The 18,401-nt window shown below is 40.7% G+C and overlaps 1 protein-coding gene across 3 annotated transcripts in view; it reads right to left on the bottom strand.

The window, feature by feature from the left end:
* The window catches only part of DOCK1 (dedicator of cytokinesis 1), a 216,011-nt gene that overhangs the window by 45,044 nt on the left and 152,566 nt on the right, over positions 1–18,401 (bottom strand). For all 3 annotated transcript variants that reach the window (XM_075257678.1, XM_075257680.1, XM_075257681.1), the window contains exons 30-32: positions 13,223–13,301; positions 10,644–10,744; positions 8,934–8,992 (exon numbers count right to left, since the gene is read on the bottom strand). In XM_075257678.1, the coding sequence (XP_075113779.1) occupies positions 8,934–8,992; positions 10,644–10,744; positions 13,223–13,301 (239 nt within the window). The remainder of the gene's footprint in view (positions 1–8,933; positions 8,993–10,643; positions 10,745–13,222; positions 13,302–18,401) is intronic.

Genomic DNA, 18,401 nt, shown 5'->3' with positions numbered 1-18,401 from the left:
ATTATCAGAACCTCCCACGCTCGTATACAAGACTTCTCCTGAGCTGCACCACTTCTCTGGAATGCTCTACCCTGGACAATCAGATTAACTCCCAACTTCTACAGTTTCAAACGCAAACTAAAGACGCATTTTTTTCAGACAGGCCTATCACAATTCCTAATGCAAACCCTTCTTGATGCCTTTTCAGCCTAACATATTTGTCCATGCTCTATCCACATGTTAAAGGACACTACTAGTGACGGCTCATAAAGCTTTGTTTGTGTAATGGCTGCAACCTCTATTACAAAATTGTCTGAACACTGTATAAGCAATGCCGCCCCTGCTACCTCTTGTGTCATCCTCTCTACCTCATAGATTGTAAGCTCTTGTGAGCAGGGCCCTCAGTCCCATTGTATGAAATGACGTTCTTTGTTTTGTATCTGTCTGTATCTGAACCCTACAAATTGTACAGTGCTGTGGAATATGTTGGCGCTATATAAATAAAATTTATTATTATTATTAAATTTGGACAATGTATTTGAATGTCTATAAGTCGTCACGGTGGGGCGCTCTCCTGAAGTCAGTCTGCTTGGCCAGCCCAACTCTTAGTTTGATTGTTGTCCCAAGGTCAGGTCGGTCAATACAAGCCACCACCAAAGCGTATGCAGCATGGCAGTGTGTACTGCCCTTGACTACATCCTCACACTAGAAGACACAGGACGTGGCTGGTGATGTTATACCCAGTCTGTGGGATGTTAATCAAAACAAGAGGGGGACAAGCCTAGGTGCATACTGAGGGAAGTGGATCCTCCTCTTTGACTACCCATTAAGCATTTGAATATAGTGTTATGCTAATTTTGCACAAAGATGGAAGAGCATCAATGTGAACTTGCTACCCTCCTGGTTAACTTGTTTAAGGTGAGTTGGGGGTCTAACTCCTCATGACCAGTTTGCATTAAGGTTGCTATATATCTAGAGCATGTGCCCGACAGCAATTCCTCCTAACCCCCGCTATACACATGCATGCTCTGCTCAGTCAAGCGTGTATGATGTTCTCAATAGGGAGAAGGGAATAAATTTTTGTCTTATTCTAACTGAAATAATCTGTTGTCCAGAAATATATACAAAACCATAACAAAAAACAAAAAATACCAGTGTGAGCTAAGCCGACAACGTTAGTGGGAACAGCCGTATGGTGACTATAATAAAGCTAGTGTTCTAAGCAGCCTGCACAAGTTTCAGATCAAGTGGGGAAAAAAAAATTCCTATTTATGTATAGTTTAAAGATAAATAATAAAACCACACTGTCCCCGTGGCTGACGGAATGACCCTGGAAATGTTTAATGGTTTGCAGCGCACACTTGAAGGAGCTGTGAGGCGCGCTCCTTTTTCAGGCCTGTTATTTTCAAGCTTGTCTGTGACAGTTTTCATGTATTATGTCTGAAAAATGTCAGAGTCACCGCTTCGGAAAACAAATGCTCCTGACACGGAGTTATTCATCAAATACAACATCAATGTCATAAAGTTTTCTGGAGGTTTTATTGCTCTTTTATAAAGACACCACAGACTACAAAAACTTTTTTCTTACCATGGAAAGATTCTACTCACAGGTCAACCATTTGTGGGACATACTGCCCTCATATCAGAAGCTAAACTAAGAGGTCTAGTAATATTTCGTTAATGGATGCAAATCTGCTAATCAGGCGGCAAGAAGTGAGCCCCGCCCCTGAGGAGCTTACTTGAATTTATGATTTTTAAGAAGTAGGTAAGTGAAATGCTTTTACTGCTCTGTTCAATGACAATTGGCTGACAAAAACGGGAATGTATGGAGGCTTTATTTCTTTTTTATAGCTTGTGACAACTTTTTTCCTTACCCTAAAAAGAAATCTGTATACAAGGCACATTCCCTTCAAAGCATTGCATAGCTGCTTTGTCTAATTAAAGCAAAATGTAGATGCAATTGTAATCACTTAAAGACTTGGCCAATCAGGAGACATGCAGAAGTAAACCCCGCCCCTGAGGAGCTTCCCTAATTCTTAAGAATCGTAAAAACAAGACAGTGTACCCAAACATTTTTATTTTTGGGGGTTGTTGAAGGACTCAACTGGTTGACAAACACCAGAATTTGTGGAAATCTATTTTGCCTTTAGAGGCCATTTAATGGACACATTGTAAGGTGATAAAATCTGAAAGTGTCTATGTGGTGACAGGATTCCTTTAACCCCTTAACGACCGGCCCATAGGGAATCTACGTCGGCACTTGCAGGTCCTTCCTGACTGCCCTATAGGAAAACTACGTCGGGCAGTCAGGGAAGGATTCCCTGTAAGTGCCGACATAATTGGATGGGATTTTAGCTGTATCTAACAGCTAAGACCCCATTCCATAACCCCCCATCGGAGGGGTCTTCGATCGGGGGGGTTTTAACCCCTTCAGTTCCGTGATCAAACATGATCACAGAACTGAAGCGGTTCCGTGACGGTGCCGGCTGAATCGGCACCCCCCGCGGCGAGATCGAGGGGTGCCGATGTCTCTAACATGGAGCCTGGGGTCTGGCCAGTGACCCCAAGCTCCAAGAGACCCCCAATACCTGGTTGATCCTGCCGCTTTAAGAGGAAGTCAGACGCAGGCAGCCCCTGCGTCTGACTTCCTCCAGACGCTGCAAGACACTGACAGCTGTGTCCTGCAGCGTCTAATAGAGAATTAGTGATGCTTTTATCAAAGCATCACTAATCCAAGTGTCCTAAAGGGACACATAAAAAAGTAAAAAAACAAAAAGTGAAAAATAAATAAAGTGTCTGATAAAAATGAATAAAGTTATAAAGCCCCAAAATTCCCTTTTTTTCTATAGAAAATGAATTATATTAAAAAAAACCCTAAAAGTTAATAAAAACAATACATATTTGGTATCGTCGCGTCCGTAACAATCTGAACAATAAAACTGCAACAATATTTAATGTATACGGTGATCGTCGGAAAAAAAACCTGGAAAAAACCCGCCGGAAGTAGTGATTTTTCGCCATCTCACCTTACAAAATATGCTATAAAAAGTGATCAAAAAGTCATAATCACCGCACAACAGTACCAATAAAAAGCGCACATTGTCCCGCAAAAAATAAGCCCTCAACCAACACTGTCAACCAAAAAATAAAAATGTTACGCCTCTCAGAAGATGGCGATACAAAAAACATTGATTTATGTCCCTAAATGTGTTTTTATTCTACAGAATTAGTATCGCACTAAAAAATAACATAAATGAGGTATCGCTGTAACCATACCGACCCGCAGAATAAAGGTCACATGATACTTATACTGTACGCTGCATGGCGAAAAATTTAAAAGGTAGAATGCAATGCCAGAATTGATTTTTCTTTAGAAAATCCAGCAAAAAAGAGTTAATAAAATGTATTCAATAAGTTGTAGGCACCCAAAAATGGTGTCATTACAAAATGCATCTCATCCCGCAAACAACAAGCCCTTATATGGCCACGTCACCAGAAAAATAAAGAAAATATATCATGTAGTAATGTGAAGACAACCCCAAAATCGCCAAATCATTAGAACACAACTGGCTGCGGCAGGAAGGGAATATATAAGCTGTGCGAGCGAATATCAGGGGACACCCCAGATTTACAGCTTATGAGCGAAAAGACACCAGAAGTGACCCCCAAAGTGACCCCCAAAGCAACTCCCCCAATCATAGGAGCTACTGGGACATAGTAGGGAATTTGGTGTTCCCAATGTCCTCCGCACCGCTTATATATTCCCTCTTCGCCATCCGCTGTGCAGTCACGTCCGGGATACTAATACTCACTACACCCCCTGATACATTCTTTGAGGGGTGCAGTTTTCAAAATGGGGTCACTCCTTTGGGGAATCCAATTTTCTGGTACCTTACAGGCTCTACAAACATGACATGGCATCCAGATACCAAACATCTGAATCTGTACTCCAAAAGCCGCATAGCGCTCCTTCCCTTCTGCGCCCTGCTGTGTACCCCAACTGCAGATTATGCCCCATGTATGCCACATGTATGACACTGGTGTACCCGGGATAACATACGTAATGTCATATGTGGGTATAAACTGATATTAGGGCACAGCCGGACACAGAAGGGAAGAACGGTTATTGGGTTTTTGGAGCACAGACGGTTTGGTTTTTGGATGCCATGACACTTTTGCAGAGCTGAAGCGCCAGTAAAGTGGAATCCCCTGATATGAGACCTTATTTTGGAAACTACACCCCTAAAGGATTTATCCAGGGGTACAGAGAGCATTTTAACCCCCAAATGTTGCTATAACTTATTATCCATAAATGAATACGCAGATGATTGTGAAAGGTGAAAATGACCATTTTTCCAGGAATACGTCATTTCAGTGCATAATATGTTGTGCCCACCTTGTATCAGAGATGAACGCTCTGAAAGCTGTTGTGCCCGGGATACCCGCTTACCAGTGTTTGGAGTGTGTATCTCTGCTGACATAAGTCGGGCACAACATATCAGATACTGAAATGGCGAATCTCTGGAAAACTTCATTTTTAACTTCTCATTATCAGCCGCAATTTCATTTCTGGAAACCAAATAAATGCAACACTCAAGGGTTAAAAATGCTCGCTACACCACTTGATAAATCCCATCTGTGGGCTAGTGTTTAAAATGGGGTGACATGTCTGCGGATTACACTTTATTGGCAATTCAGGGGCTTTGCAAAAGTGACGTCCAAAAACCAAACTGTGCTCCAAAAACCAAAATAGCGCTCCTTCCCTTCTGTGCCCGGCTGTACCCAAACAGCCGATTCTACCCACACATGGCATTAAGTCCATTATCCAGGGTACACCAGTGTCATACATGTGGGCATACACCGCCATTTGGGTACACAGCAGGGCGCAGATGTGAAGGAGCGCTATGTGCTTTTGGAGTGCAGATTTAGATTGTTGGTGTTTGGACACCATGTCATATTTGCTGAGACCCTAAAATTTCCCCTACAAAATGGGGTCACTTCTTGGCGAATTCCAGTTTACTGTCACCTCCAGGGCTCTGCAAAAACAACATGGCGCCCCAAAAGTCCCTCTAACTCTGTACCCCAATAGCTAAAAAGCGCAGTGCTCCTTCCCTTCTGAGCCCTGCTGTGTTCCCAAGCAGCAGTTTACACCCACATATATAATTTTTTGCCCCTCGGGATGGCCCCTTAATAGTTTTAGGAGTGCAGGTCTCTGACAACACAAAGTGGGTGCAACGTATTGGGCACCGAGATGGCAGATTTCTTTAAAAATTTCAATTTTCATTCTGTACATTAATTTTTGGGAAGCATTTTTAGGCTCAAAATGATAATACCCCTTGATACATTCCCTGATGGGTGTAGTTTTTAAAATGGGGTCACATCTGAGGACTTTCCATTGTATTGATACTTTAGGGGCTCAGCTAATGCGACATGGCACCTGAAAACTATTCCAGCAACATCTGCCCTCCAAAAGCCAAATAGCGCTCTTCTCATTCTAAGCCCCACCATGTTCCCATACAGCAGATTATGGCCACATATGGGGTATTGCCGTGTTCAGGAGAAATTGTGTAACAAACTGTGGGGGGCTTTTTCTCTTTTAACCCCTTGTGAAAATGAAAACTTTGGGGATAAAGGGACATTTTAGTAATTTTTAACCTACACATCCTAAGGTTAGTAAAATCTGTGAAACGGCTATAGGGTCAAAATGCTCACTATACCCCTCAATGAATACCTTAAGGGGTCTAGTTTATAAAATGGGGTCATTTATGGGGGTTTTCAATTGCTTTGGTAACTCAAATCTTGTTTGAATGTGCAATGGGCCTAAAATATCTGCAAGCAAAATTTGTGTTTTGAAATCCAATTGGCCCTCCTTACCTCTTAGGCCCTACTATATGTGTGTACATAGGACTAAGGCCACAAAATGAACATATTTTAACACGGGAGAAGTGGGGTGATATATTTTGGGGTGTGTTTCTTCTTTTTGATGTGTTGTGTGCAAAAAAACTGGCTTTAAAATGACATATATTTGAAGAAAATGAAAATGTCATTTTTTTCATCATTTGTAATAATTCTTGCAAAACAATATTTATTTGATCAAAATACTCACTATACCCCTCAACGAATACCTGAAGGGGTCTAGTTTTCCAAATTGGGTCATTTAATGGGAGGTTCTGTCATTATTCCACCAATTCCTGTCTGCAAACAGAGCTTGGTACAGGAAAAAATGACAAACTCAAAATTTCCAAAATTTGCTTATAAACTTGATAAACTTGTAAATTGTCTAAGTTACTCAAATATGCTAAAATTATTTCAAATATGCTTGAAACACAAAAGGAACATTTGGAAGTATATAACTACTAACTTTTTTGCCCTGTATTATTGTGTATATGTGAGATATCACAGCTAAAAATGGAAAACATTGAAAAATTTTCAAAATTTTCAGCATTTGCGAGTTTTTAAATAAATTTACGCAAGTTATATCAGTCTAATTTTACCTTCTCAGTAAAGTACAACATGTCACGAAAAAACAATATCAGAATCGCTTGGATGTGCTATACTGTTACAGAATTATTCACTGATAAAGTGACACAGGGCAAATTTCCAAAATTTGGCTTGGTCATTAAGGTCCAAAATAGGCTGGTCACTAAGGGGTTAAGATTCAAACAACACTTTTGAAAAATAAGTCTACAATCTTTCATGGAAATGTTAATTTCAGTTAGATGACTGTATGCAAAAACTTTGTTGATTTTGTGAAGGTTTTTTGACATAGGTTTGGCATAAAAACAGTGTCTTCTATAGTTAAGGGTGCGCGGAAGAGAAGGAATTGATGCGTAAGTGATTGCAAGGGAAATTGTGGACAAGAACCCTTCTAGGAAAGTGCTTGACATTATACAACCAGGTGCTCATTATTCTATATGAATCAAGATTTTTTACATCCTGTTTACTGGTGGAAAGTTGCAGAATAAGTAAATATGTCTAAACTCTGAAGGATCCTTATTAACATTATAAGTCAGTGAACTATCAATAATGACTCAAGAAGGAGCCACTTTCTTTAATGGGTAATTTGGATTAGGCACCAGTGTGGCAAGCATTACCATGATGTACGGTCTCATACTATCACTCAATAGCTGAATGTCCATCAGAAATTTTATCTTTTGGGAAAATGTAGTCACAAGTTTTGCCAGTTGAAGCTGCAGCCAGTCAAAGTGTTTTCCTGCAGTGTCAATATAGTATTACAAGACAACCACTGAGATTATTGGCCATCCCCATGTATTAGAAGGAGGGCCAGAATAGGAGCTACTTGTAGGCTCACTGATTCATAGAGACTGTCCCAAACAGAAGACCTCCCCTATGATGTCCATATTCTCTAATAAGGTATAGAGAGAGGTCTCAACTTCACAAGTTACCCCCTTTTAAACCATATCCTTACATATACTCCCTGTGACTTCACGTAATAATTTACACTTCTCTTTGGAAAGGCAAAAACTCCAAGCAAGAAAATAAACCTCAAAAACTAATAAATCTATATTTACGTCTACTAATAATTCTATTACATTACTCCAAAAATATGTTTGTGTTTTTTTCACTTTATAGTCTGCTCCGTAAAAATAATTTAAAGAGGACCTTTCACCATTTTTCCCAAAGGCAGTTCTATATACTGCCGGAAAGCTGACAGTGCGCTGAATTCAGCGCACTGTCGGCTTTCCCGATCTGTGCCCGGTGTGAAGAGCTTACGGTCCGGTACCGTAGCTCTTCTATGGTCAGAAGGGCGTTTCTGACTGTTAGCCAGGAACGTCCTTCTGCCTCACGGCGCCTATCGCGCTGTGCTGTGGAGCGGGGAGGAACGCCCCCTACCCTCCCTGATAATGCTAGTCTATGGACGAGCTGTGTGAGCAGAGGGAGGGGGCGTTCCTCCCCGCTCCACAGTACAGCGCGATAGGCGCCGCGAGGCAGAAGGACGTTCCTGGCTAACAGTCAGAAACGCCCTTCTGACCATAGAAGAGCTACGGTACCGAGCTGTAAGCTCTTCACACCGGGCACAGATCGGGAAAGCCGACAGTGCGCTGAACTCAGCACACTGTCAGCTTTCCGGCAGTATATAGAACTGCCTGTGGGAAAAATGGTGAAAGGTCCTCTTTAAAAAAAATATATATTTTTTTAAAGATCTCTAGAATTCAAGGCCACATATGGGAGAGGTTCAAACACTGGAATAAAACATGACGTATGAGGTCAAATTGGCAGTTTTGCTTGTTGACCTGTAAAATGACAGTAGGTCACAACCTGCTGGTATATCGTTTCTGATAAAATGGCATGGAAACTGTATATGGTATAGAGAGAAAGATATTTATAAGAAGAAAAAAAAGCAGAGTCTTCTGCTTTTGGCTAAAAATATTCATATGTGGCGCAGACACGGCCATCTATAGATATTAGTACATCCAACAAGAAATTGATTCCAGCCAGGTTGCGTGGAAAGATGCAAATATACTTCTTCTTTATTGTTAAAAAGTTTACGAAATCACAGCAGCATAAGCACAACACAGGAATGTGGGCGTCAGACTGACGCGTTTCAGATATGTTATCCTTTGTCAAAGTCAAGACTTTGACAAAGGATAACATATCCGAAACGCGTCAGTCTGACGCCCACATTCCTGTGTTGTGCTTATGCTGCTGTGATTTCGTAAACTTTTTAACAATAAAGAAGAAGTATATTTGCATCTTTCCACGCAACCTGGCTGGAATCAATTTCTTGTTGGATGTACTATCGTTTGGCTCCGGACCGAGGGAGCATATTTTTTCCGAGCCGGTCTATAGATCCACGGATCTCAGAGTGGGAAGCGATATATGGGAGAGTGATTTTCACTACAAGTTGGCTGAGTATATTTTCCTTTCCCTTCCTCCCCTTTTTTCTATATCTATAGATATTATTCTTAGTCTTAAGACTTAAAGATACTTACCCAAATTATACCACATGTCCCTGATTTCAAAGCCGATCTGTCTTCTCATATCACCGTACCTGAAGGATGAGAAAATTTATGGATTTTTGTCATTGTTTCCAATCTTGTGAATAAATATTAGCAATAGTGAGTGACAAAGGCAGCAGTGATTGAATGTGACAAGATATGACAACCTCTTCAGTACCGTGATGGAAAGAGACTGGAATTTATTTCCCTTGGAGACAATGGAAGAAAAAAAAAAAAAAAGTACAGTACGGTATACAGAGATGTCTCATAGGGTAAATTAGACTGATTTTCCAGATTAAAATCTCTAGCTACAGATTTTCTTTTTTTCTAGTGAAGACGACATTTTTTTTTCCACCAAAAACACAAGTGGTGGAAATGACACATTTAGGCCCAGAAGGAAAATATGGTACCCTCTGCCTTGGCCAGAAGGGCTGCAGGGTGTGTAGGTATGACTAGAGGTTAGAGTATTACCACTTCTCCTCCAATATATTCTAGAAGAGAAAGTATACAGGTGAAAGGAACAAACTTTTTAATATATTTCACTACAGAAAAGTATCTGTCTCTAACTATTACTTCTCTCTTTCCTTATCTAAGTGATTTAAGTCTGTAGTCCATATACAAGCAGTGTCAATGAAGTCTATGGAAGGGGAGGGGGAGAAGAAGAGAGACCTATTTCAGCATTAAATAAGTCATTTCTATCTGGAGAAGGCTGGATAGTAATTCCCAATAATCCAGCTGTGTTGTGAAAGGAATCAGTCTCTCTATAGTGCAGATGTCTTTCTGCTTTGAGATGCTCTCTCCTCCCCCGCCTCCATAGACTTCTACTGTAAAGATTTGATCAGTGACAGAAAAAAGCAAAGTGGGTAGTTTTCCTTACAAAGATTGTTTCCTTCACTTGTACTATGGATTTCTGAAAAAAATAAACTTATACACTTACTACCTAAGAGCCTACCTCCTTACTGACTCCTAGGGAGATGAGTGCAATGTCCCTGGTGACTACTCCTACAATGCAGAGAGTACCCTTCATAGCCAACAGTGATGGCTGTGTTGAGTGTGTGTAACCAGCAATGTGGTGACAATAATGAAACTGCCGACAATGGATCTACTGTAGCACCAAGTATGTTCCAAGTATACAAAAAAGGAACATTTCCTCTAATCCAGATTTATAACTTCTGACCGCGACCGATCGAAACCTGCAGTTCCCTAAATGTTGTAAATCCTCAAGTTCTTAATCTTTGCTCTGAAACATACACACAAATATATTATTCCCATTTTAATCCTTTATTTTTGGACTGATTTTCTGAGCTTTAACTATAAAAAAAAAAGTGTTTAGCCAGAAATCCCCACAAAAGGCAATATGGATAAAGTTCCCTACAGCAGATGCAATGAATACGTCCCATGAAACACACATCCTCAGATGTAGAAGTCAGCTTTGTAGTGAGCAGTCACCAAAATCTCTAGACGCAGGTACAGACGGAAAATGGATTAGCATTTCATTCAAGCTGCGGGGAGATACAAAGCGCCGCTCCCTTCATCTTAAATAAAGAATATGCAGAAAAAAATCACAATACATTTCTGTTCTCAGAGAAATTAAATTCGCCCGGCCTCTGTACCTGTATTATTCCAGCACAAAAAATGACGGCTTTGGTGAAAGATGGCTGAAGATTTTATACAGTCTTCTCATGGATGTCATTTGTTACTTACTTGTTCAGGATTTTTGCTCTTTTGGCACTGGAGAAATTTTCCAGTTGCAGCGATTCTTGAGTTAAGAAAGCGACGGCCAGGTGAAAGTAATTGTTCCATAGCTGCAAAGAGAGTAAGAATTAGTGTGACTTTAACCCTTTTGCTTCCAGGATGATTTTTGCTTATTCCCACAAAAAACATTTTTCTTTTCTTCCCAAGATGGGAGATAAATGTCTGATCGCTGGGACCAACAATGATTAGAAGAATGGAGGTCCCCAAGTCCATTTTGTGAATACAGAGCTCCATTCACTTCTATAGCAGTGACAGAGTACAGGGAACCATCAGGCCTAGAAAAGTGAGCAGAGAGGTGGTCTTACATGTATGACACTAAGAGACCCCCACTCCTACTGGTCAAACGCCCAGCAAATCTGAAACTTAAAAGTTATTTTTATTATTCAGTATTTGGCTTGAGATTTTGCTTGCTGACCATTAGGATGAATTGGCAAAGAGTAGGATACATCCAGTCTCACTAGGCCGAAGGACTGTAAGGGCAGACGTCCTCTCCATTTTCTGGCCACTCGGTCTCTGTTCCCGTTGAGAAGTACAATCTGGACAGAATCTGCATCAAAATCAGCTCCAAATTCCTCTGTGTGAACATCTAATACTGACAGGACTGCCATCAACAAAATTCAGCAGCAAGTTTTTATGAAAGTTGCCAGAGCAAAAAATGCCTGAAATGGGATGTGTTTTATAGTAACTCATGAGGATACTGAAAACTGATGTCATGAGCCAACTTGAATGTTGCAAATCCTGTATTAACAGACAGAAAACAGTATGTAGCCAGATCTTGAGATCTATCCAATGGTTGCCACTGATTGATCACAACTGGTCTAATTTACCTCCCTATGATAATGCAGCATACATTTGGCGTGACCCAGAGATGTGTAGCTAAGGCATCTGCTGGAGAACTTAACTACAATGAACATTTTAGTAATAACCCGCGGGCAGGTAAAGGGTTACTGTAGCGCACGCACAGCCGGCAGATATAATACAGAATCTTTCGGCTTGATTGGATTATTTTCTTTCAGATCAGCACAAATGAAGAGAACACTGTTTACTACCAAACAGCTCCCCGAAGTGCAATGTGTTCTCCTCTTTACCGAGCGAGCAAGGAAAAGCTGCTGTACGTCTGAAATCTTCCGTTTGCCAGACAACCCCTTGTTGTAGGCAAGCTGTGTTCTCAGCAATTCCGTGCTATGCGACCTCCACATATGTTTCATTTGATAAGGCATTAAGGAAAGGAATCGGGCTGCTGAGAGGCTGCATGGTGGGATCCTGCACTTCTGAGGAGGAGAGGAAAAAGAAGTCCTGGAAAGATCTATACAAACTGAAGAGAACTGTGTCGGGACAGAAGAACTACACGGAATCCATACTAAGATGTGCAGAAGCGAGAAACCAACCTAGATCAATGCCAAGATGCCAAGACACCATCTAATGACTTGTTATGGGTCAAACCTCCTTAAAGGAGACGACCATTGTAACTCTTAACCGCGTTTATGGACATACCATAAATATAATTTGTAGGAAAATCCCACTAAAGGGAATGCTACGGTTATCTATACTTTTCCTAATAAATTAAAACCCACAGAAACCTTTTTTTCAAAACAATTTTCTCATTGAAGATTTTTTTTTATCTTGTTACCCGCACAGGATTATGGAGACGGCCATCTTTACGTAAATGCATTCAAAGGGAAGCTTTAAAGCAGACCAATAAACCACAGTAACCTATAGTAGTGAATTGACTCACTGACTGTCTGATCTACCACGGTTTTCTATATATGTAGTGGTTATCTTCTATTGTAATGCTGCCTGTGATAAGGAGAAGACTGTTGTGAAGTGACGTCCACGAGGATCTTTGGCATTACACCAAATGGATCCAAAGCTAAATATGTAGCCAAAACTCTACAGATGAAGAGGGGTGTTATAGTCCAAAACAGCTGTGTACTGTAGTGTATTCCTCACAGCGAAGACCAAAAAAAAGCCCCTTATGTCTAGGAAAGGAGCTACGAGATCTTGCTATCCCCCACTATGAGTTCATAGAATAAAAGAGCTATGTTCTTCATGTCAGCCCCCTTCTTTATAGCTATGTGAATGAAGTGAAGAAGATAACCCTTTAGATATTTTTAGGCCCCCACGCAGAGTTTTTGGTATCCTTCTGTTGGAAATCAGAAGAGACTGGAGCAACAATGAATGTTCACTTGGACTCTTTTAGGCCTCAGATATTTGAAAAACAGATGTGAGATGGACCTTTGTTTTTTGTCAACGTTAACATCTATTTTTAAAACATTGGAAGTCAATTGGTATATTCACACATATTCCGTTTTTTAATGGACAGTCAAAAAGTGAAAATATGTGACACATTGATAAAAAAAAAAAAAAAAAAAAAAAAGGTTGAAAGCGAATCATTAAATCAGTTCTAAACATCGATTTTTCTTTCAACGTTGTGTGCATGAGACCTTAGAATCATCTTCAATTCTGGCAGAAATCCTTAATCATAGATCAGTGATATGTAAAGTTTGCCTGGACAGAAAGATTCTTACCTGAAGTTCAAAGTTTGCTTGATCCAAAAACTTTTTGTTCAGCATGTCCGCATACTGATTGATGGCCCGTAAGAACACTCTGCAACATGAAGGAAAATGTCATGGTCACCGAGTACAAATATAATGTTCCCCTACATTTCCCTTGGAGGAGATATATAAGAATGTCTATACATCAGCCCTATAGTTATTCGGTCTCTCGCACCATCATCTTCATTAGATTTCAGTATCAGCCCTGGCAGCAGAGCCGCTCATGCATCGTAATGATATCAGCACTGTATATATAGCAGCTTGTCTCCAGCCACGGTAATAGTAGCTGAAGAATATAATCAATAGCGATAATTATTTCAGTCCAAGGAATGAAATAATGGAAAAGATAAGCGCTATCATGAAGGTAGGAGCCAATTAGCCTGCTTAATTACCAAAAAATCGCAGATATTAGGCTGAAAGTCATTATATTTTCTATTATGCGCAGTCTTGGCATAAAGGTGGAATAGTATTAAGTATGTCTCAGCTCAGGATCACAGTCTTAGAGAGATGTTAATGGCTAAAGCCTGGGTACTTACCCCTTTGGCATCCCAGGGGGTAGCCCAGACATCAATTCAGGAACGTTAAAGCCATACAGAAATCTTAGCTAGCTACTGGGAGAACACTCTACTCTATGGACAGTCCATGAAAATGCCCACTCAGCTCAGACATGAGTGTGTTATTAAACACAAACACTCCAATGAAAAAGAGGTTCTTGGTTTAACATTTTGATGAAATTCTATAACTCCATCTACCAGGGACAAGGCGAACTCTTTAGATGTGGCCCTATATTATGACGACTCACCACTCTCAGGGCCACAGAGTCCAACTCATACTACTACCAGTAATTGTCTATGGAGATTACATAGCCTTGCACTAGGCTTTATGCTCCTGGTTGCAATGGTTGTGAATTAAATACCAGACCTCAATAACAAGGTCGGGTATAACTTATGGCTATCAGATAACTCCTGCAAATAGTAGAGGACTTAGACGTATGAGGACATGTATCTTTTTGATATTTCAAAGAGAAAATAAGCTTATATATTAACCAAGCTAGGAGACAAATGCCCAGAGAGCAGTGCAAATCCCCCGAGAGCAGTGCAAATCCAAATATCATTGTCCAATACCTGCCCCTTGGCTTTGATCGATGCAATCAGTCTTGTATGAAGCATCTATCATCAGCACAACGTGTAAGAGTTAGCAGAACACTGCAGAGCACTAATGATGGATGAAGGACATGTGCAGTATATTGGTAAGGCGCGACATCTCCCAATCGCAATTGGATGGCACACTAGACTCATGCACCATTTGTAGTTTGATGCCAGCGTGCCAGTGACTTTACAAAAAAGTAGTGTCATTATTCAGGACCAGTCTGTGGTTCAGATTGGGGTCATTGGGGCAATTGCCACCTAATTTGCATATTCTCCAATTAGCCGTAATTTTCAAAATCCTCTACCAACTGCTGAGACAGTCCTCCAAGAGATGCCAATACAGAAGCATAATTACTAACCGGGCTACACCTAAAAATGGCTGAAACGGAGCCCCAAGTTGGCACATTTTAGGCACATCTCATGTCCTTTGCCACTTTTTAAGACAGTGGGGCGGGAATCTAGGTAGCTTACAGCACCTCCACCCATCAGATTTATTATAACTTGCATGAGTTATAGCAGAAATTTTCTCCAGTCTCTGGTGTAGATATGAGTTTAGACACACGGGACCTCCCAACATGTACAAGAATTAAGAGGCCAAAGCCTGTGAGGATTAAGACTGGAATAGTAAACGTCAGTCCATATTTAATATCCCCGAAAACTGTTTAACTCTTCTTTACACAAGAACAAGTTTATTTGCTAAGGCTTTACCCCTTCACAACCCCAGGAAAATTCTTACCATTCTTAGACCAATTTGGTTAGACTCTTCCAGTTGACATGCATGATGCACACAATCCAGATACATGTGAAATTACACACACGATTCAGATTGCCTTGTATTGATCTGTAGTGTAACAAGCTTCATTATTTCAGTAAAGTCTAATTAAGGTCATTAGTCAGGAGACTACCCGGTATCTGTGACTACTGGCCTGTCACATCATCTTATACGGGGACAATAATCCCATCCAGGGCCGTATTAACAAGCTCTTGTGTTACTAAGGAGCGTAGGATCGCAGTGATGGAATTACGTGTGCGCTGCCCGCAGGTCTTACACACAGGCTTCTCCGGATACCTCTCCTAATCCCAAGAGCAATGATGGACACCGCGCACTAACAATCACTGACGGATGCTTAAGTGCTTGGAAAGAAACATATCGGAAACCTTCAATGCTGGTCAGGCCTGAGGGCATCTCTGTGTGGATGTGTACAGTGACAAACTTCAAGGACACTCAATAGATTGGAGAAAGAAATTTATGTCCTGACAAGTCCCATTGTTTCCAGCATCGGTCGCCAACAAACCACCAATATAATCGCATTGTATTCTTATTCAGCTGCGATTTCCAGGGCACACTGGGGGCTGTAGTGGGTAGAACAGAATTATACTATGGTCAGGCCAGTGATATCGGGATATGTTGGGGGTTGTAGTTTCCAGTGTGTAGAGTATAACATTGTATTACTGTCCTGTAAAGTATTCAGGTCGTGCTGGGCAATGCAGTGTTCTTTATATAGCATAGAATTGCATCATAGACATGTCTTGGTGAGAATATATTGGGGGTTGTGGTGTTCTAAGAAGAGTATAACAGAATTGTACAATAGTCATGTGAAGTAGTTGGTTCATGGTAGTGTTCTGTATACATTATATAATAGAACTATACCAGGGTCATATCCTATGGTTGGGAAATGTTGGGGATTGTAATGTTCTATATACTGAGCATAATAAATTGTAGTATGTCATGTTAGGGGATGTAGTGTTCTATGTATAAAGTATACTAAAACTATTATTGCAGGCTATAAAAGGGTGTTATTGTATTATGGTCAGTCAATGGTTGGATCACATTGGGGGTTGTAGTGTTCTAAGTATAGTGTACTATATTATGGTCATGTCCGATGCTTGTGTAGTGTGGTGTCCTATATAGAGAGTATAACAGAAATGTATTAGGATCACATCTAGCGGTCAGTCACGTAGGGTGATGTAAAGGTATGTATACAGTATAAGGGGCTCTTGCACAAGACTGGATTTTATCCAGGTTTTTCTCAGATAGCACACTTCTGGATAGTCCTGAACATAAAACTTACAAAAGATGCTATCCCTGTCCGGTTTTGTGGGTGTACTTCTGTGACCCCCAATCATGGAATGAATAGGGCTGCAGAAGTATGGCACCGACTGCTCCGTTCAATCACAACCTACGGCCTGCACCCTGTAGTGTGCTAGGAGCCTAAAAGTATTGAATTGGCCTCGTCCAGGGTGGAGCTGACTATAATACTGGATAACTGTGGCATAAATTGGTGACCTGCAGATAACTCTACAACGTATTAAGCGCTCAGGTCCCAACATTGAGGTGTTCACATAAAGATTTAGGCTATAACACACTTTTGCAGGCTTGGTTTAGTTACTATCTATGTGCTGAGATGAAAGGCAAAATCCACAACTTTCTGTATTGAGGGAAAATAATTGGAGCAACAGTAACTTCCATCACTTTCAGGCCTAATCTGACACAGTTACATCAGTTCTCTCCCCCTTAGATGTCGCATTTAGCTTTGTAGGTAATATACTTCAGTGTTACCTCCTGACGGCACACGGTAATGTCCTATCGCTCCGCTAGTCACTATAGCGGTAACAGGCAGGGGAACTCTTTTTTTGCTGAATCAGATGTTTCCAGTTCTAGTTTAGTTAAATTAAAAAGCATTGTGAATGTGATGGAGGCGGAAGACAATTATACTCGTGAATAAGCCATGCGAGGCGGGGTACACATGAACACAACACATCTGTATTACTGCCACAAATCCTGGCCACGGGTGTAATGACGCAAAGCAGCAGCAGTATAAAAATCTACGAGGCTGTACACTCAGGTCATTAGACTGGCAGCCAGGATATGCAGCTGTAATACAGAGGTGATACCGCCAGGTGTATCCGCTCTTATATATTCATATGTGTTGGCGTAGAAAACAGATAAAGATGCAACCTGAAATACAATTTTGTTTTCAGGCAAAGGGGATAAATATCTGTAATGAAAATAAATCCTTTAAGGCCGGGGGCCCACGTTGCGTAAATGCAGTGTTTTACAGTCTATCGAATTCCATCCACATATTGCAGAATAATATGCGTGACAGAAATGCTGCAATTTCCAAAACAGTTGTGTTTTTGGAAATCGCAGCATGTCAATTATACTCTCCATGGACTTTCTGTGAAAATCACTGCGAGGAAAAAAATGGAAACCTTTCCGCCGCAGTTTTGCATGCAGTGCTTTTTCACTGTGGTCAGCTACTCAGGGCCTTGGCCTAAGGATAAGGTATCAAGAAAGAAAAACAAAAAACTTACAATCCCTAGAGGTCATTGATATCTGTTCATTGCAGTGCAGATATCACAACTAATGTTATATATACATTAAAGGGAAAGTGAAAGAGTTGCAGTAGTATTCTGGGTCACTGCACAGTGGACGGAGGGTTAATACTTCCCAGGTTGCCTTGTCCCGCTCAATCTGCTGGTTGTTGGGGGTATCAGGAATCAGATTCCCATCACTGTGATCCTAACGACCTATCTTAAAGGTATTATCTACAATTGCCTGACAAAAATAATGTGACTATCCCCTAAAGAACTGGATAGCCAGTCTATTATTGCGCTTACAGGCCAGAGTAAAAATTGCAGGATTTAGTACTTTTTTTAAAATATAGATAGTGACAAGGAAAATTCTTTAAAATATCAAAAATTCTTAAACTTAATCTTGATTTATAAAATAGGTCATTTCCTGATGACGCATTGCCTTTAAGAAGGGAGAACTCGCACTATATACAATATGAGCATGCAGTTACTGATCTATTTTCCTCACATTTCAGTAATTCATACATTCAGGGTGCAAACTATCATACACATCAAAGACATCACGACAGGAAATGTTAAATATGGGTTTAAGTTACCGAGCTATTAATATGCACAATCTTCCCACATCACTACTTAAAGGAAATGATTCCTCCAACACACAATCATAATCAGTGGGAGTCCTGACGCTC

The sequence above is a fragment of the Leptodactylus fuscus genome, chromosome 10 (assembly GCF_031893055.1).
Source record: "Leptodactylus fuscus isolate aLepFus1 chromosome 10, aLepFus1.hap2, whole genome shotgun sequence".
Taxonomy (NCBI): Eukaryota; Metazoa; Chordata; class Amphibia; order Anura; family Leptodactylidae; genus Leptodactylus; species Leptodactylus fuscus.
Note: the sequence above shows the minus strand (reverse complement) of the source record. Positions and strands in the feature narration are given on the sequence as shown.